At 40.9% G+C, this 21393-nt stretch overlaps 1 protein-coding gene across 4 annotated transcripts in view; it reads right to left on the bottom strand.

Annotated features, from left to right (window-relative positions):
• Positions 1–352: 352 nt before the first annotated feature.
• GLRA2 (glycine receptor alpha 2) overlaps positions 353–21393 on the bottom strand; it is a 129269-nt gene continuing 108228 nt past the window's right edge. For all 4 annotated transcript variants that reach the window (XM_076357267.1, XM_076357257.1, XM_076357250.1 and 1 more), the window contains one exon: positions 353–1861. In XM_076357267.1, coding sequence (XP_076213382.1) covers positions 1583–1861 — 279 coding nt within the window. In that variant the 3' untranslated portion in view covers positions 353–1582. The remainder of the gene's footprint in view (positions 1862–21393) is intronic.

The raw sequence follows: 21393 nt of genomic DNA on the forward strand, positions 1-21393 counted from the left end.
CAGGAGAAAGTTTAGGATACCCCCAAGCCGGGCACAGCACGTGTGAAGCTGAGGTGTGCTTCTCGCCGTGCACGGATGCTGTGAGCAGGGAGCGGCGTGCCTCCTCCCCCAGGCCTGGCTTCGCAAATGCTAATGTTCTGCAAATGCTTCTGTCGTATCCTAGCCACATTTCTCACACAGTCCTTGACTGCAACAGCCCCTTTGCTGCACAATAGATAGCAAAATTTGGTGTGTTAAGCCAGGTCAGCAGAAGGTTGCTTTTCACCCTCTTTCTGCTGACAGAGCGGTGGAAGAGCTGGGCCCTGGCACAAACAGCCCTGCTGCTGCAAATGAAGAAAAGAGTGAAGGAATGTTAGTACCACATTTAGCTTTATTGAAATTGAACAAATACCTTTTTTTAATAAACCCTTTTACAGCAAGTGTAAAATTTTAATGTTTGATTCATCTTATGTTACAGGTTGTCGTCTTCTGTGTAAGCAAAAATACCATCTTTTTTTCTTTTAATTTTCTACTTTAAAACATGTAGCAAGGATTTGAATAACGCAGATCCGGCACCAAAAGGTAAGAGGTTCTGAAATTCACAGTACAGTTTTAAAATTCTTAGGTTAATTAATGATATTTAAAATGATAGCCACTTTGAGTAAAGATATAAATTAGAGGTCTGTAAACAAGTTGTGTTTACCTATAGAGCTATTGATTGCAGCTACAATGAGAGCAGTAATAGAAACTCAATGCTAAACTGAGCTACACCTTTGAGGAAACAAGTTCTTACTAAGTAGTGTGGTACAGGGTAGCACAATAGGTAAAATACAGTTTGGCACCTCAAGTTGCATGTAAAATCAGCAGAAATAAAATGAAGTAAGTGCACTGTCTTCCAACAAAAATAAACTGGGCAGTTTCACTGGTTTTGGAGTGTCAACTGTCAAATAAATCACATGACACACAAGTTCAACCCCAAAATTACAATTCCAGTAAAGCAAGATAATATTAAAATGCACACCCACAAGGATAGTAAAGTATAAATCTTTTTTTTTTTTTCCTTTTTTTTTTCCTCTCCCCTGTCAGTAGAAATAATTTACAACCCACAAAAGGACTCCTTGGTGAAACCACTAACTACAGACATGGTCATGGAATGTAGCTCAGTAGACTTGTTTCAAATAGAAAGGCAACGTTATCCTGAAAAAGTTTGGTCCTCTTATAACTCACTGTACTGTAGCCACCACAGCCTCTTGGTAGATGTTCTAGGAGAATTGTTTGTTTTCTGATTCTCTTTTCTCTTGAAAGATAATATCTTGGTGATAAAGTTGGGTAAAATTTGGCCCCATTTACAGATGTCTGATCAATGCTGAATCTGGAAGAACAACACTGAGAGTACATAGGGGGAACCTTTTTTGACTGATCTCACGGCATATTTTTTCATGCAATCACTTTTCCTTCTATACTTCTTTTCCTTTTTGTTCATTTTTTTCTTCAGTGTCCTTGGGGGGGAAAGAAACCCTTAGTCCAAATGACAGAAAGACATTTCACTGTTTATTTACATGTGGATCACTTTGGCTAAGAAGTCCTGGCAAACTAGAGTTGCCTATTTCTTGTGAATGTCCTCATGCCGTATAATTTTGTATGTAATCCAGTAAAAGATGTTGAAAATGAGGAAGGCGAGTGGGAATGCAGCACGGGATATTGTATCAATCCTTTTTGCACGGTCAACAAACTTCTTTTTGATGGAATCTGAATCCTTTGACGGTGCCGGAGGTGGGTTGGGTGGAGTAGCCTTGACTGCTGTGCCGTCTTTGACTTGGAGACAGTGACCCATGCCATAGCCACTGAAATTGAATCGACTCTCACGAGCAACTTCATCTTCCTGGAGGATAAAGAAGACAAATAAGAGACACAATCACCTGTCTATCGAGCATGCCATATACTTGAGTAGCTGAGGTGCACCCCTCCAAAACACCTGAGCAAATTAGCTGGTGAAGCTACGATACAAAGTCCAGGTTTCAAAGACAAGCAAGCAATTAAAACTTACATAAAAATACATGGAAACTAGGTGACTGCCAGTGTTTGTGAATCAGAGCTTTAATTTCTCTAGCTATGACTAAATCTGTTGCCCTGAGCAACAGGCTGTATCCCAACCCCATAGGGAAGAGATCTGACTCCACAGGTTTCTTATCGCTCTCCTTGGGCTTGCTGTGGGGAGGAAACTTGGTCATGTTGGTAGCAGGGAGTCAGGTTTATTTGAATGACCCAGAGATCCAGGGGCCCAAGCTCATGGCAATGTGTATCCATGGCTCAATCTAACCGCAGCCTTACACCTCCGTCTCTGATCTACAAAACAAGGATAGATCATGGTCCCTCCTTGCTCACAGGAGCGCTCTGACAATCAATACTTCAAAGTGCACTGGGCACTTGGATTTAGTGGTAAACGGGAATTAGGTGTAATAGCGTGAGCTATTATAGCACCATGTGCAGAAATCCATTCTCTTTCTTGTCTGAGTGGGTAATATTTGTTTTTGGAGAGGTGAGTAACTACCACTGAACTTTATCACCATGATAACTGTGTGATGAAAGGTTTGTGACTGTGCTGGTAAATTCTCACTGCCATTTCTTCTGTCTGATAGCACAATAATACACAAGTTAACAGTTACTGGCAGCCCTCCATGAAGGATTCAAAATGAACAAACAAGCAGCTCTATTCTTTTTCATTCCAGCAGGGATGAATTGTAGGTCCAGCAGCTTGCCCTAGTTGAAGACCTTCTCTTCAACTGACAAATACCTCATTGTTGACTTAAAATGACCGCTTCTTGGGCTCACAAGGAGCCCACTCCCTCACAAGGAATACTCCCTCATATCTCTCGCTAAACCACAGCCTTCTGATCTTAACAGAGAATCAGAGACTGCAAGAAAAAACATCACAGCAGCAAGATATTGAATAAGGAGTACATTTGCTGAAGTTGGGGGTGGGGAGGGAAGATAATTTACACCTATTCAGGATGTAAATCACTGCTCCTTCACAGAAGCACCTCCTTCAATAATTGCATTTTTCTCTCTCCCCAGCTTCAGCATTGGAATTGAATATATCACCAGACTTGCTCTCCTTACCTTGGAGCTGACACGCAAACGTGAATAGCCAGTAGTGAGATCCAAGGCTACCAAATGAGAAATAGTCATTCTGACTGCTTATGACATTGAGTGCTTATGGAAGGAGGATAGGCAGTAAACAGTGCTTTGGAGCCCCTGTCACTTCGGCCTGAGGACTATTCTACAGTGAACCCATGAGCAGGTGGAAAATTGTGGTATTGCAAGGCTGTTTGAGCACTTATCCAGGGTTTATATCCCTTTCGTTTCAAAAGCTCATCATCATTAAGAAAAAGAAGCATGGTCCTCTCCCTTTTCAATTTTATTTATTTACAGTTTTGAGTCCCCCTCTGTGAAAACTCTGAAATTCTGCTTGTTCTAGTGATCATAAATATGTAAAGTATATTAAAGATGAACCCACTGAGACCTAAGTTCTGGATAGGCTTATAGGCAAGGCTTCTTTTGCATGACTTAATAACACCAAAAAGTCCCCCGATAATACAGGGAGCTGCCTTCCTCGCAGCACTTTCCCTTTTACTGAGTTTGAAGGATAAAATGCATGCCCAGGACATGAGAGGTGATTAAAAAGGGTAACAGATTTTCAGCAGCTGTGTTGCCATATGTACTTCATTCATTTTTTAAAAAATTAATTTCTGTTACTCGTGAGGGATCTATGGGAGGAAAGAAAATGTACTGAGCTCAACGCAGGACTTGGATAGTCCCAACTTCCACTGTGCCCTGCTGGGTCACAGCTTTGTCGCATGGGGCTGAGCAATTCGCCTTCAATGTCACAGTCCTGCTTTTGAGCTTACACTGTTGTCACTTGAGTGGGAAGCTATCTGAGAATAGGGACAGGGATGTTTAAATTGCATTCTTTCAGGTCTTCAGCACCCGACCTTTAGCTGTAAGGAGCCACTCATTTCCCAATGGGATTCAGAGCCCTGCTTTTTCCCCTACAGACAGCTGGTGGTGCCACTTCTTTCTCACAAAACCCAGAAGGAAGTGTGCCAAGTCCCCATGCTAGTTTTTTATTTAGGACTGCAGTAGATGATGATTTACCCTGCATATAAGAGGTACCAGCATTCACCTGGGGTATGATGAGCATGTGCTCGGGTTTCTTCTCTGTTTGAGCAGATTTGAATCTCCTTCTCCCCAGTAAATCTCTGGATCCGTTTGTTACCTGTTCTCCCAACAGGTAATTTGCTGGTTGCAAAAAAGTGTGTGTTTATGTAGCTTTTTTTTAAACTTTATCAGAAAAACTTTTTTCAAAAACTAAATAATTAATTAAGAGACTGGCACTGTGTTTCTACCCTGCCACTTGTTTCTATGTTTGATATTACACTCTTACGAAAACTTAGCACTAGAGACACTTAAGCTGTAGCTGTTGCGATCATCTAAGTGCCACTGGAAGCAAGCAAAGCCACAGTCCTTACAGCCCCACCTCTAGCCCTAGAGGTGCCACAGCTCCATAACCACCATGTCATTTTCAGCCCCAGGAACCAAAGGGGCTTTGCAGTCTGGCACCTGCCTGCCCTCTGAGCGCTGCCAGCATCTACAGTCTTACAGGCAAGGCCTGACCCCATCAGAGCTCTCCCACCTGACCAGACATCACCTGAAAGACCTTGGGGTGGTGAGGTCTCTGCCCTCTCCAATGAAATTGGCCAATAGTGTTGAAAATTAACAATGAAACCCTACAGAGATCGAGACCCACATGTCTGTGCTGGGAGGATACTTTTCCCATGAGACTGCAGTCAGGCGTGTGTCCTATTGGCCTCCTGAGCCCTTAAACCGGTTCCACCCAAAATGACACAGCAGGGACAGAAAGGCTTCCTCCCTGCTGCTGAAGGGAGCTGGGGGTCAACCCAAGTGCTGGAACTTCATTGTCCATGCTGCTTGTGGGTTAGCTCACTCTGGCGTGGACCATGCCAACAAGCTTTCTCGTAGATGAACCTGCCCTACTGGGGACTAATGCTACGCACTGTGGTCATGAGCCATGTGGCGATAGCTGGCCTCAGAACAATAAAATCCCCAATGTGATTTACTTTAGCAGTACAGATGTAGTTAAAAAACTGTCTTTCAAACACCATAATCTTATGGCAAAGCTACAATTTGACATTTCAGATGATCTTCCAACATTCTGTTACGTATAAAGGATTTTGGGGAATAGTCACGGAGAAAGAAAACCAAATTTAGATCCTTTGGCAAAGGGAACACTTTTTTTTCATGTTTCAATATCTGAGTTGAAGAACTGACCTCAAGTGCCTTCCCTTTACATAGTGGATATGTCTTCCTTTAACCTAGAGGCTTGGTGAACTACTGGGCAACTTACCTAGGGTACCCTCTGACGTGGCTGTAGAGTCACTCTTCATTCTCAAGGTCATATTCAGCTCACACCATCTGACATACCCTACCATGGAGACTCATCCAAAGACAGTCTTCAGTCTGTGCTGTTCACCAGTTTAGTCACTGGTAAAATAGTGCAAAAAACTTTGCAAACATTTCTATCATTATTTTAATCAGATTACACATAAAACTTGCATTCATTTTAAACCAGACATGATCTCACTTGCTTAAATCCCAGGCTATTTATGGTTTTACAGATTTTAAAACAAAAATCAGAGAGCGTCTTGAAGCCACTGGACATCAACTGGAGTGGCAGAATCCACTGCCGTTGAAGTCGTTGACTTTATCCTTCTAAAGGGATATGAAGTTAGTCTTGCCTAATACGTAGTGATAGAGATTTGGGCAACTGCTTTCTACAGATGCTTTTTCAACAGCATGGATTTATGTGTATTATCTTATGGTGTCATACGGAACGGGCTGAGGTGTTGGCTATAAACAATTTTCATCAAACAAGAAATACATATTTTTTCTCAATTTTTAATTTCCCTTTATGAATTTAATGTTTTTCTGTGCTTTACAAAGTAATGAAATTAGATTCTCTTGACTTAGCTTTACAGTAGGCAACATGTAAATCAAGAGGGTTATACTTCTGGCATGGTTTTCTTTCTTCATGTTCCATCTTTGTAAAGCTTTTATTTCTACTCCATCAGGTCTAGAATGTAATTCATACTACCAACTTCACACCAAAGCAATCAGGAATGGGAAAAAAAACTTTAGAAAATCTAGTCCATTGTACCTTGCATGCACAGTGTTCTGTACAATGCATTCTGAAGTGCTTTCTCCTGACCACTTTTAAATGCTTATTGTCAGCATTGACTCAGTTTTAACAATGAGGAAAATTAGAGAGAAGCTGGCTTCAAACAGTGTATTTAATTTACTCTCTGATGTGATTTATTCGTTTAATTTTGCTACTCTTTTTCCAACATATGGTGGGCAAACGATTTAAAAGACTATCTGGTTTAATTAAATTTCAAGGACATAGGAGATTAATTTTAGGTATAGGGTAGAGAACATTAGGGAAATTTTCCTTTTGGCATTCATAAGCACAAAGTTAGAAAACCACAATAAATTCAGACTTGAATGCAAAATGGAATCAATGGGAATTAGACCCCAAAATAGCTTTGGAGGCTTCATTCCTAAATCATCTTTATGATTTTGAGACACCTCCCATCTCTCAGTACTTTACATAATTCATAGTGTGGTTTTGCAAAGACAGTTGTGCTCACATGGTTTCAGTTCTCAGGAGTCATTGAGTATGTGGATGAAGGTAGTTCAGCTGAGAAGCACGCTTGGACGTTCAAATCCTCTTTGGTTCCCCACAGAAGGCTCTTATAAAGCTAAATTGTCAGGAGATGAGAGGGAAGGTCCTTTCATAGATTAACTGTTTAAAAGGCAGTAATGGAGTTTAGGAGTAAAAGCTTGATTTCATAACTGAGGAATTCGCTGGAGGGGATCCCCAAGAATCTGTGCGAGAACCAGTAACAAGGAAGAGATTTATAAATGAGCTGGGACAAAGGTTCCCAAGGGAAGGTACCCAGGTGAAACAGGCTATTCAAAGCGGACAAATCTAAGCCAGGCTTTCCAGAAGGATTTCTAAATGCTGAGTGACTCACTAACAAAATGGCAGTAAGTAAAATACAGGATTGATAAGTGCAAGGTAAAGCATTGTCGTGGTTTAACCTCAGCCAGCAACTGAGCACCACACAGCTGCTCGCTCACTCCCACCCCACCCTGGTGGGACTGGGAAGAGAATCAGAAGAGTAAAAGTGAGAAAGCTCCTGGGTTGAGATAAGAACAATTTAAAAATTGAAATAAAATAAAGTAAAATAGTTGTAATAATAGTAGTAGTAGTAGTAGTAGTAGTAGTAGTAGTAGTAGTAGTAGTAACAGAATATATGAAGCAAATGATGCACAATGCAATTGCTCACCACCCGCCGACCGATGCCCAGCCAGTCCCCGAGCAGCAGTCCACCCCCCTGGCCAGCTTTCCCCCAGTTTATGTACTAGGCATGACATCACATGGTATGGAATATCCCTTTGGCCAGTTTGGGTCAGCTGTCCTGGCTGTGCCCCCTCCCAGCTTCTCGTGCCCCTCCAGCCTTCTCAGTGGGTAGAGCATGGGAAGCTGAAAAGCCCTTGACTAGTGTAAGCACTGCTCAGCAACAACTAAAACATCGGTTTGTTATCAACATTATTCTCATCCTAAATCCAAAACACAGCACTGTACCAGCTACTAGGACGAAAATTGACTCTATCCCAGCTGAAACCAGGACAAGCACATTGCAAAAGATAACCCTAATTACACACAGACAGTAGTGGGCTCAAAATTGGTTATTTCCCAGTAAAAGTGAAAACTTTTCCACCACCAAAGTGGAAGTTTGGGGAATTCCCATGTAGATGATTCTGACAACATTAGTCCTCTGCTAAGCAGCCATCAGACAATGGGCAAACGAAACAGAAAACGTCATTCGGCCACTTTATCCATTCACAGTGTGATCAGTTTTTGAACACGAGGAACATTTCTGGTCACCCAAACTCAGTAAAGCAAAATTAGGTAAAGTACAAAGGGGAGCAGCAAGGATGATAAAAGACTTTTTCTGCATGAGGAGAAACAAAGTAGCTGAGATCTCTTCAGCTTAGAAAAGCTGTGTTTGGGGGTGGATATCACAGAGGTCATAACATCATGGTGAATGTTAATAAATGGAAGGAAAGGGAGTAGGTTATGGGGTTTTTTGGTTTTTTTTTTTTTTTCAAGGCAGGAAATAGGATAAAACACAATGACACTATGAGGGAGAAAGGAAGAACTTATTTTTTTAAAAGGAAGTTATCTTTCATTTATCAGTGTAAATCATTGTGTGAGAACATTCAGAGGATGAAAATAGCACAATGGCACAGATTCATAGGTCCATGTGCAGCTATTGAAAGTGCAACCTAGTTCATGCAGAAGTACGCCCTTGGTTGATTATTTTCAGAAGACAGAAAAGTCCTTCTAGCTCCTTCTTGTCTTGGAGCTTTTAAATACAATTTGTCTCAATATCCATGCCAGACCACTGCTGGAGAAAGGATCCTGAAACAGATGCCATTCCTTCTCACCGAATATGGCATGTCCTATGGGAATTCAAGTCTTCCACCTCTTGATAATATGCCGGAAGCTGGAGCTAATGATAAAATGTCCTGCGTTTCCACTAGTTTTTAGTACCTGGAGTGTAACTTTTTTTCTCTTCACATAGTTCTACCTTGAGACTAAATCCTGCTGATGCAGAAAGAGATGACTCTTACATAGCAAACCTATATGTGTCCCAGTTCCTTATACGGCAGGAAAAAGTGAAGTTGGAGCAAGCTCTGGTGGCATTTGGTAATAAAGAGTCACTAACAGACTTCTCTAATTTGTTCCACCCTGAAGAGCCCTGGATCTCAGCTCACCTATGCCAGATGCCGTTCCCACTATTCCTTAATCCAGGCTTCAGAGGAGCAGAAGGTGATGTAAAATTGTCAGTTTCTCACCTCAATCCTGCCCAAAATATAGATCAAACACATCCCAGAATTTGACCTAAGTATTGTTTTTCCTAAATATTCACCCAGGTGTTTCAGCAAAAACATAAGCAGTCTCTGACCGATCCTACTGTGTGGTGCTGCTCCATCTGGACCCCCCATTCTGTGTGTGATAGTGGCGTTCACCCTTTTTCTACCTCTCTCAACACTGATTTTCCTGCTCACTGAGGGTTTTTTTTTCTCTCATTTGGACATTCATGCCTTATAAAATCTAAGTAAAACAGACCTTGTATTATAAATAGCACCAACATTTTAATTTATGGAAGAGAAATTTGTCATTCTTGTCTTCAGTAAGGGTTTCTAATGGATAAATTTAGGTTTGCTTTAGAAAGCTGTGTTTAATAATGCCTCCTATCTCCACTAAACAGCAGAAGAATCTCTGAAGCATTTACTTACTCATTCTGTAAGAACAGCAAGTGAACTGTTGTTAATACAATAATGAAATGGTAGTTAATGTGGCTTTGCCCTCTTTGAATAGGAATTGAACATTATCCAACTGAAAGAGTAATGTAATTTAAACATGTCGTGGAGCAAAAATATTTTCCTGGCTTGAAATATCTTTAAGTGGAATCTAAATTTTTCAAGGATTACTTTAATAATAAGGATTATACAGTCAGTAAGGGTGATCAGTTTGCTACCAAAAAAAAAAGATTTTCCTTTTTCTTTAGTAAAGCAAGGCTTCCTTCTCTCAATTTTGCAAATGCAGTTAATGTAAATTTCTTATTCAACTTTATGTTTTATATATAATATAATTAATATTTCAATTTTGGTGGAGGGAGGGAGAACCAGATGAGCTGCTGTTTTGCACAGCATCATAAATGTTACAATAGTTATAGCTCCTAAATAACAGCAGATCTATCACTGACGCAGTGTCTTGGTTCCCCTTTGTTTTAAATGAAAGTAATGCCTTGAAATATCCAGACCCAGTGATCTGTGAGTGTCCTATAGACATCATCTGCCTGGATATTAAATCCTCTCAGGACAGTGAAGTCTGGAGACTTGACTGCTCTCAGATAACTCTTCTGCCAGTCTCTCTCTGATGAAAGCAGAAGTCAGCCAGTTTATCAGTGGGAATGGCACATTAGTTTGTTTTACATCAGACAAATACAAGTTAATGACCTAGATTTGAAGGATAATCTGCTCTGACCAGAAATCTGTTGGATACAGGGCAACTAATTTCTGCTCATGCTGTCTGCATGGAAGGCTGAGCAAACTGCAAAGCTAGTGTTTAAATATGTGACTATGTCAGCTAAAACATGGAATAGCGGTTAATGGGCACATCAGAGCAAAATAATGTAAAACAAGGCTATATTTGCTAAAATTTTTGAACCTCAAAAACCTAAAACACTGATGGAAACGTACCCAAAATTCACGTTTCCCACTTTCTCTTGCTCTCTGCAAAACACCTGCCCCAGGAGAGATGAGATGGGGCACAAGCAGACCCTCTCACCTGCCTCCTGTTGGCAGCGTTCAAGCCCCAGCCTCAAACTTCCGCGCTCTCCTGCCCTGAAACCTGCTACAGGGCCAACACTGCCTGGCAAGTCCCATCCTGGGACAAGGGCGCACGCTGCCCCGACTGGGTGACAGGCTTGGGGAACTGCCACCGCAGCATGTCGGGCAGCCAAGCTCACAGCCCCCGGTTGCAGACGGGGACATCTGAGCAGCTGCCCCCCCCCCCAGGATTTTTCCCATCAGGTTCTCTGATGCTTTTCTCCGAACAGATTTAAATATTTTGGGGAAGATCGGTTTTATTGCACCTTTGGGAAATTTCTCACTGGTCTCTGCCTCAGCTGTAATCATCTTAGATCATTTTATTAGAGCACCCCTGTGCCCTGACTGTGGCATCTCGGAGTACCTAATTTGTTAAACAGTCAAAATTAAAAAAAAAAAAAAGAAAAAATTGTATATGTGCGCACAAGGCCCATAAACGGCAGTCATGATCTGACTCATGCAGATCACCCTCTAGAACAATGTATTGCTGGAGATTTTTTCAGGCTCGTGTTTTGATTCCCTCAGCTCCACCAGTTTTCAGGGCCAATCTGCAGCGCAGCCCACAGCAGGCCAGGGACAGTGGACGCCGTCCTCCCTGCCTGGGCCAGGGCTGGGGACGAAGTGCTGGGACCTGTGGCATCCGTGCCCCTCGCTGGGCACTGGCTGTCTCCCGCTTGGTGCGTGGAAGAGGAAGGAAAGGCTTTTTTCCTTTCTGTTGGTGGATTCTCTCCTTCAAGCCATTTGCTACAACAAACACCCAGAACAAACCCCAATAAATGCAGAGGGAGATTACCAGAGCTTTCTCAGACAGACTTCATGCATTTCATTTATGCAAATACTGCACAAAACAAATTAAATATTGCAAATTATATTAATAATTTAAGTTCTGTAGCTAAAAATAGTCAAGAATATCTGAATAGTCTTAAAGAGTTCGCAGGCAAATTTTATGTTTTGTGTGTTTGTTTATTTTTTTCTGAGCAGACAAGCCAACGGATAAATAAATGCCTTCTTGTTCCAATTATCAGTTCTTAATACCAGACTTCCAATAAATAATGTTTTGGGGTTGGTTTTCTTTTCTTATCTTCTATTACACAAATTATCCTTTCTGGCTTTGCATATCATTTAGTTCTTGTTGTTAGCCAAGATCTCAATCTGGATTTCTCTAGCTGTTTTTACATATCTCTGAAGCATGATTTGGTTAAACAAAGTATTTGCCAGCTGTCTGCACTTCAAACTTGTTTCTAAAATTAAATTGTTGCATCTTAGAAACATCTTGACTGTTTGAATGTAATAGAAATCTACTACACAAATAGACTTCTGTATTTTCATTTTGATTTGCTTCTATGAGGGTTGCTCTATAAAACTCTATTATTTATTCACAGCAAAATAATTATTCATCATGAGGTGAAAATCAATGGCACTTAATGCTATAGCAACTTGATAGTGCAATCTTTACACAGAGTTGTTTTGGTTTTTTTTTCTCATCTGGTAAGTAATAAATCCACAAATCCTACAAGGTCATTGGAAGTATGCATACAATGGAAATGAAATAAGATTTCATTTAAAATAGGTTTAGTAGGGTTTTTTTTACTGTATTACACACACACATAAATAATCACACTAACACAGTCTGTATGCACCCACACATGTAGATATGTGTACATACATATACATGTGGGCATCTACTTAATTTAGTCATCAAATGCCTTTTGTATTCCCTAAAGGCATTTGTTAGTGGGAAGTCCACCTAGTGAGAATTTTTGTATTCCAGCTTAAGGTTAAGAGCTCTCTCCAGAGCGTTTATCAAACTGCAACCTCCATTTTGAATAACTTCTCAAAATACTAACTTTTCTGCTATCTTTTCCCCTTCAGATGGGAATGCGGTTCTGAGGAGCAGGGATACAGAGCACATGGGCAAGCGTCATTAAACATTCCCAATCCTCTCTGCCCATGAGCAGGCTCTATGGTGGGGTGCCTGGCAACTCTCCAGGAGATCATCTGCCCAGGCCAGTAGCTAAGCAACATATTGCCTGGTGATGGACTTTTATAACTTGGAAAAACTGATTAAAGGATAACTTGAAACACTAGATTTAATAGCATCTAAGAAAAGTCAGTACTGAGAGGTACAGGCAGATGAAGCACGGAAGCATGGCTATAGCAGTGGAAAAGGTATTCTTGGGAAAGGAACTCAGACACTCATCTGAACTCAAGTTTTGCTCAAGAATATCAAGGAAAATGGGAGAAGAAATGTCCGATTAATTTATCTAGAGGAGATCACGCAAGAATAACACCAAAATAAATGGTTGCTATGCCAGCAGCCTTCCTGAAATGTGCATGTTGTATGTTTTATCTTTTATGTGTCCTGGAGTAATTCTAAATCAGTGTTTGCAGTGCTGGAGCTCTGCAGAACCCTGTTCTTGGGTATACTGAAGAGGTCAGGACTCACTTTGAGGGCCTACAACCACCTGACCTTGAGGTCCTACTTTTGTGAGGGGATAACACCTGGGGAAGGGTTGTGTTCAGAAAATATGCCAATAAGCCAGAGAATGAAGCAGTGCAAGAGCCCCCTGAGACAAAAGGAGACCCGTCAGCACAAGTTTCTACTTCACTGGACATCCAACAGCCTCATGAGTACCAGGCAGGAGCATTCTACCAGAATCAGACAAGATGATGGGTTTGGGGACAGCCTAAATACTGCACAATAGGATATCACACACACTGTGCATTTATAATGAGCGGGCATTAACCTCATTTGTTTGTCCTCTGAGCTGGAAACATGAATGGGGTCTTAAAACCACTAATGTGAAACACAGGCAAATTGATTAAGGAAATGCTATTCAATAGCCACTCTTGGTCTTTTTGCTTCCCTGTCTCCTTCCTTCTGCACCTGTCTCTTCTCTTCTTGACTCCTTTTCTACTTTTTTCTATCACACGTTTTGCCTCACTAATTCCCAGTTCTGCTCTTGCCTACCTCCTCTTTGATGCTTTCATCATCACTGATTTCCAAATATGTGACCTTCACCTTCTGCTTGCAAAATTCAGTTCCTTCCTCAACCCCTATCTGCTCTTGCCCCTTTCTGCTCTTTGCAGCTAAATTCTCTTCCTCCAAAGAAAAGACAAGTCATAAAAATAGAGCTCCACCTTGCCAAGTCCACCACTGAACTGAGAGGTGTTATCTTTTAAGAATAACCAGGAAACAGTTGATTTTTTTTTAAATGAAAACCTTCCACGTTTGGATATCCACAGAGGTCCTAATTGCTCAGAGAGTTTCCAGTACCACAAAGCATTTTGAAATATATCGCTTTTCATTTGCACTACTGTTCATAACACAGCATGCCCTGTTCCTGGCACGGAAAGCTGAAGATCGCCGAGTGCATTGTCCCATGGAGCAGTCTGTGCCTTTGTTCTGACCGCCCAGAACATGCAACACGAACCATTTGGAGGCTTTGAAAAATGAACACAATGAGTGCTGCAAAACCAGCAAATGGGATTTCTTTTTTATTCTAAGTTTAAAGCTCAGCAAAAAGAGTTGTTGTTTGTGCATAGTACATGTTGTTTTAGTCTACTGAGAACTGAGTAATGTGTTGGTATATGCAAATAGTAATAGATTAAAGATTTGGCATGCTCTGGAATACTCCAATGACATGTCCAATCACAGCAATACCATCTGCTTTTCCTTATATGTGTTAAATTTGTAACACTGTGCTAATTTCTATATTAGTTTACACACCACCTTCAGGAAATTATACTTACCAGATAAGCAATATTTGGGCTTTGTGACATACCTCTAGCAAACAGTTAGTAAATGTCTCTCCAATTACTCTCAGCTCTCTTCTTAGAGAAAGGAGTTTAGAAATCAATAACATTGATTATGTATTCTTTTTATCCCTGAAGGAATGGCAATGACTTGCAATTCAAATGTTATTTCCCTAAGTTTTTGCTCATGCTAGAATTTTGACAGACCAAAAGGTGATCAGACTTTCACCTGGAGCTTGGACACCAGTAAAACACAAGAACAGATTATTTATGTATTATTATTTAATATTTATGTATTATTATTATTTAATATGTATTGTACAGATAAATTAAAATTAACCCCTTCTGTATGGAGTGGAAATTTTACCATTTTGCTAACTGTACCTTCTCTTCAGGTGGTGTTCAGTTTGACGTTAAAGAGAATACCACCTTACTGATCAACACCATAAACAAACCTACAAAACACATGGGTATGTTCTCCCTGTAATTTGGAACGAAAACAAAAGTAGTGGAAGAAGACCCATGGAGTCTGCACAATACAGGCAATATCCCCCTCCTCATGCTTGCTCACTGACACTCTGAAGCATGGGAAGACAGAAGACCAGGCAAGGAAAGGCTCCTTTCGATGGCCATCTGGGGTTTCTAGAAGTCTCTTTCCCTGTTGGCTTCATGGCTGGATAGTTTACTGATGATCCTGGAGCTCATTTGCAGTGTCTCTGTATGACACTGTGCTGAATGATTTCTCCCCACAGGATGAACGGCTGAGTTATCCCTTCTTTGGGTATGAGGGGAGCAGGTATTTCAAGGTGCGAGACCATTGAACCATCACCTGAGGGGACAGCTGTCTAGAGGGTATTTTAAACATGTTTGACACATTTAAATAGATGGTTTCAGCTTGCCAGTCTTGGAATGGTTCCTAAAATAAATGTCAATATAAAGAATAAGGCAATTTGTTTTGGATGATTAAGAGAATGTGGCTCATATATCCAAAGTGTGACAATTCCAATCACATCTTCATTTCAATTTACAGGAAAGAAATAAACTAGGCTTCATTATTGTTCATACTGCTGGTGCTATATATTTGACATGATAATCTACAGTATTAGTCAGTAAATTGACTCACTGGACTGCCCTTGACCATATGCTCCATTTTCCGCTCAGCAGGGCCATCTCTAACAGCTATATATAACCAGGGAGGAAAAAAAAAAAAGAGACAGTTCTCTCTTAGATCATTATAAGATGATGTTGTGTTCAGTTTTCCTGTTGCTTCAAAGGTTATAAATTATGTGATCTTTTCGCCATCACAGATAATATATGGCTGCTGTTTGTCTGACTTGTCAACTCCTCACACAGAAATCCAATACTCCCCACTTGTCACATATTCATTTCAGATGTGTGTTCTCTTGCAGGGCCCAAAATGAAATAGTCACTGTATTCCTATCTGCCAGTTTTCAAGTCTTGCCTTGTGTGGTCCTTCCTTGTCAAACCACAGTTGTCATGTTAGCAACCCACATGAGTACTTGCAGCAAACGTAAAATCTCCTGATTGTAATTAAAATTCTGCATGCTTTTCTATCAAATAAAGAAAATCATCATCCATCTTAATCCATAGCTCTGCTCTTCTGCCACTGTTTTATAAATGTCTGATTACTGACCTAATTGGTCAGGCAGGTTGTTTTTAGGCTGCATCATGCATTTATGAGTTTTATATCACTGTCAAAATAAGTATTGGATTAATCCTGGCTCCTCATCTACGTGTTGAAAAATCGTTTCCTCAGTCCAGACAGAAGTTAAAATTAGGAGTAACCTCTAAAAGGGGCTATAGGGGTGAAGGGCAGTTCTCAGTGCTAAGAAAGGATGAGAGCACAGACTCAGAAAGCAGACAGCTCAGTAGGAGATTGGCACGAGTTACAGAATACAAACTTGTGCAGCTGTATTTCAGCAGCATATCTGTAGCTGTAACCTGTGCTGCTGCAGAAGGAAGGGGAACCAAAGAGCCTTAGGATAGAAAAAGTATATCGCTATTCCTGTCCAGAATGGTAAATAATTGTTCAGAGACTTTTTTACTGACCTTTGTTTCGGGAGTACCCGCAAGTCAAGGAGAATTACAGGGTGTAAATCAGAAATACTCAACTGCAGGTCAGCACATCCACAAAGAGATATAATTCAGCTCACAGTCTCCCTGAGGAACAATCCCTCACAAATCTCTCTTAAACTCACTTCTGATATATTGGGCACATTACAGAAGAGACTGTTTAAGAGCACTGATTAATATTTTCAGCAACTCTAAATCTCCCAGCATACTGCTTGGTGTCGGCTCTGCCAGCTGGCTCTCAAGGGCTCTTCTGGTCCAGTTCCCTGCCACCCTATGATTCTGTGTTTGTAGTTTGAAGAACAGGATAGAAATCAATAATTGTCCAGGCCAAACAGCTTTCTCTACGTTGTAATACTTTAAACATGGAAAGAGGCTAAAATCTAAGCCTCTTTGCTTCGAAAGCTGCTGGCAGAAAAGATCCCCAGATTCACATGAATTTGGTACCAATTCCTAAGACATCTTCACTTTTATATGGAAGGCAAGAGGGGAGGACTTGTGGGAAAAGAAAGGTCAAAATTCACATCCACCATGGCATGCCAATTACCCCTGGGGCACCCCTGTACCCCCAGGGTACTGCGCTTTGGGAGTGCAGCCGTCTGCCTCGGGCTAAGGCAGCCTGCAGCTCACACAAGAGATAAGGTGTGGTACACCCCCCAAAATACCTTTCTATCTCCCCTCTGATGATTAAGACCTTCTTGTTTCATAGCTGAAGGAGGTAAATATTTGACAGACTCACGAGAGTCACGTTTGGCAGCAAGGAACGTATAGCAGTGACAGAAAAGAAGTGAAACTTTGAGAACACTGGCTGGGATGCCACATGCAATAAAGCCATCTATTAGCCTCACGTGGGGTTCAAAAAATATTCAGGAAATAACAGCTGTTAGGTTCAAACACAGCGTCTGACGAAAAAAATCCATTGTTATGATATAAGCCTGTTATTCAACCCCAGCTATGCAAATACCCACAAGATAACTCACCAAACAAAGGGAAAAGCAGTAACAGAACAAGGAAGGGTGACCAAATCATCAGTCTTCACATGCCAAAAAGCAAAATTCAAATAGATTATTTTTACAACAAAATAACACAAGATAAGCCAGAAGGGAAAGTGAACAAAGATCAAAGAGCAAATAAGAGACAGACAACACAAACAGGCATCCCCAGTATCTAGAAGCAATAGAAGAACAGGAGCATACAACACCAGAGCATCTCAAAAGAGCTGTCGTGTATTTGGGGAAAAACGTCCTTTGTGCAAACTTGAAAAAAAAGAGCATTTGCAGCTCAGAAGCAAGATATTTTCTGTGCCTGCAAAAAGCTACCCTCTCTGGACTTCTTATTACTCTTTCCTCACACGCCTGTTTGGTCCCTATGAAAAAGTACAGTTTATATCTCCACTGCATGAACATCCAACACAGGTAACAATAAGGGCAGAATAATAGAAGAACAACCCATTAGCGAAAAATACGGAACTGACTCCACCGAAGTTCATGACAGACAAATCTAGGACATCTCCAAAATAAGGAACAAAATGGCAGTGCTCAAAAACATTTAAAAAAAGAACTGCAACAGCTAGCTAATCTATTGCTTTTATATAAGAACTGAAGTTGACATGAAAGGTGAAGATTTGGAACAGCAGCACTGACTTAGTGCTTCATGATATTATTTTTTTTTTAATTATGGGAGCAAATAATCTTGCTTTCCTCCATTTTTTTTTCTTCCTTGCTTGCATGGACTAAGGACCCCCAGCCACCACCTGAGAAATCTGAAATGGCAGGATGAAGTTGGCTTATGCTAAGTCCTTAAATATGCTAAATTTGTTGCTGCTCTTGTTCATGTAATTGTACAAAGACAAATACCTCAGATCAGGAAAGAAAACGAGCGTAACTAGCTCTCCTCTATTTTTCAGCCCTGCTCTCCTTGCAGGCACAGTCACTGAACTCAGTATTATTTTGTTCATGACAAATACCGACTGAATCCTGCGAATATGCATTACAATTCGTAAAACTGTTAGTCATCCTGTTTGCTTTCATCTAATACATAGCTTTGGTTGTTTTTCTGTCTTGATTAACCTCTCACAAGATCTTCCTCCACTTCCAACACGCTTTTCACTCCCGAGGTGCACTCCTGGTGGCTCCAGTGGCCATATGTACTCCTTGTCCCACAAATGCTGAGAAGCTAATATGAACAACTCACAGCAAGTTTAAAAAAAATGTTTTAATAATTCATAAAACATCACATTGAAGTGACTGCTCTATCCATTAATAGTAAAGGCTACTCATCACAAAAATACCACCTCTGGCTTAGAAAGTCCTTGAGCTGCAAAGTCCCGGAGCCCAGGAGGATGCATTGAGGACGTATTGCTGTCACAGAGAGCTTCCTGCGCCAGGCAGAGCCCTGGCCTAACACGGGACAGCCTTCTTGGGGTTTATCTTCTCCAGATGGAGCTTCCCACAGTGAAGAGATGCAGCCGGTTGCTGAATAGCTACCCCATGAATTTCGAAGCTACACTGGCTATTTAACTTCTAAGTTTGGATAATGACCAGAAGAAATGTTCCTACCAAGTCCCTTTGCCTTCTGACTATAATGCAGCATGTTTAGCTTAAACAGGTGACAAGTTCATTTTGCCTAAGATGTAAACCTGAAAACAAGAATCTAAATCCAATATTATACCTTTCCGTAGACATTACTAAAACAATGGTTTACAAGCATTTTTTTTTAATCTATAATAAAGATCTATTATTTCTGATAGGAATCCAGTTTTATGGGGTCTGTGATAAGAAATTTGACTATTGCTAGGTAGAAAGGTTAAGCTGAAAACAAATGCTACATGAAGAACACTGACTAGGCTGAAAGGCAAAAAACAGATTTGCAAACTGCGTAGGAAGAGCAACTAAGCTCACGCTTGGTAGAAAAGGATTGAAAAGTAATTAAAAAAAGCTATATAGAGCAATAATTTTGAAGGTAGCAGATAAATCAAGAAACAACGAATCCTCTTTAGTTTTGCTAGGGAAATCATTACTAGAAATATTGGTGAGGCTACCTGGAGTGAGAAGCATGGTACCCAAACAGAAGACGCTCAGACAGAGAACTAGAATTAATAAATTCAGAAAAGCTGAAGCCCAGGCATGGCAGGACATGCCAGCATATGAAAGCCTGGGGGAAAATGGCAATTACTAGGTAGACAGGCACAAAAGAAATCCAGTGACCTACGTGGGTCTAATATCTAAAATATGTTACGCTCCTCTGCTTTTTCATCTTAGACACACACACATACGTGCACAAATACCCAAGGAGGGACCTGTCTGATGGAAGGTTAGCTGACATTATGGTCTAAGAAGGAAACTGTAGTTGAATAGCTGCATAATTTGCCACTGCTCCTCTGTAAAGGATGGGGCAAGAACTTGCAAAACTTGCAAGAAAGGTAATTGTCTTCTGCAAGAGCCACTGGAAGGTTATAGAAAATGCCTATATAGTCTATTGGTAGGGCTGGAAAATTATTGAGCAAGAGCACAAAGTGATTTTCAGAAGACTTGAGTATCTACTCATTGGTGTAAATACCTGCAAAAACAAGAATGCTCCCCAAATTTCACATGGGAAGTCCTGTGACAGTGGCAGGGTCACCAACCTTTCAAAGTTAGGACAGAGTACTTATGCGGTATAAGCACCCGTGCTGCACATGCAACGAAACACATGGGACCGAACAAATACATCTTAATTCATCTAACTAGGTACGTAATGGTGAAAAAAGAGCGTTAGGACCTTGTACATCTTCCAGACAGAAGATATCAAGCGCTCTAAAAGAGTGTCCTGTGATGCACAAGTTCTCTCTCTCTCACCAGCCTGTAGTGGCATCACACTTGGTTAGACTTGCTGTAATTTCCCTTGCCTGCCATGCTCAGCACAGAAAAAAGCCTACAAGACGAAAATTCTTCAGATGGGGCAAATGAGGACACTTAGCGTCTGGTTCTACACCGTGCTTTGCAAAACCTGAAGGCCATGAATGTGCTAAAACCCTTTGGTTTTTTTCCATAAATATCTGTTGTACAGCTCTTCCCTGTCAATTTGACAACAAAACGAAACCGTATTAGAAAAGTGACCCCTCCATGGAAGTGAAAGAGAAAGCTGGCATAAGTTAACAGACAACAGATAGATTAATTTCTTGGAAAGTTTGTGCTAGAGAGTGTCAGGACTGCTGCATGCAGGTACCTGTACGACTTTACATCCTGAAGAGGAAATGCACAACTTGCTTTCCTAGAGTGGCATGCAAGATCTCACATTTGTGCAACTCAGATAATCTCTAATGAACAGGGTTTGTGATCTCCATTCTTAATTAGTTAGTCTTTTGACAGATGAAGACTACAGAGCAGTGAAGGCAAGTCTCTACCACCAGCAGACTTGGGAAGGCTTAACAGAAAAATGAATGAGTCGGTCACAGGCAGAGCATTTCCACATGACTTGCAGAGTTATCTCGGAAAACTGCATGGAGAACCACTTGAAGAGAGTGAGGTGAGGCATGAAAACAAAGGTGTCATGTCTCCTAGGAGTCTTGTCATGATATCACAGAGAAATTAAAACCTTGGCACTTTGATAAAATAACTTGCTCTTATGCAAGTGTATTATATATGTGTGTGTACCAATGCACGCACAGTATCCATGTGAGAAATTACATACACAGGTTAGAAATTAAATGATTCAAAGAGCTATGCTATTGCTCAGAGAGAAGTTACAGACTTGATGCAGAAATTCACAGGTAGGATTCTGGACTTCTGTTACTCCACGTGTTTAGTGGAAGCAACCACAGTAGCCTTTTCTGACCTTTCCAAAGTGTTTATCCAAGAGCTAAAAACACTCTGGCACACTCAGTATGCCAGATATATTCAACCAGCCACTGGAAAACTGAGCTTTCCAATAGTAAGTCCTTCTTGACATTGATCCTGCTGTAGTAAAGAAGTGTTGTGTGGGAAGAGCCAGGGCTGTGCCAACACTGAGATGCCAGGGGGAGAGTCCAGTCACAAAAGCAGAAGT

Source organism: Aptenodytes patagonicus, chromosome 1 (assembly GCF_965638725.1).
Source record: "Aptenodytes patagonicus chromosome 1, bAptPat1.pri.cur, whole genome shotgun sequence".
NCBI lineage: Eukaryota > Metazoa > Chordata > Aves > Sphenisciformes > Spheniscidae > Aptenodytes > Aptenodytes patagonicus.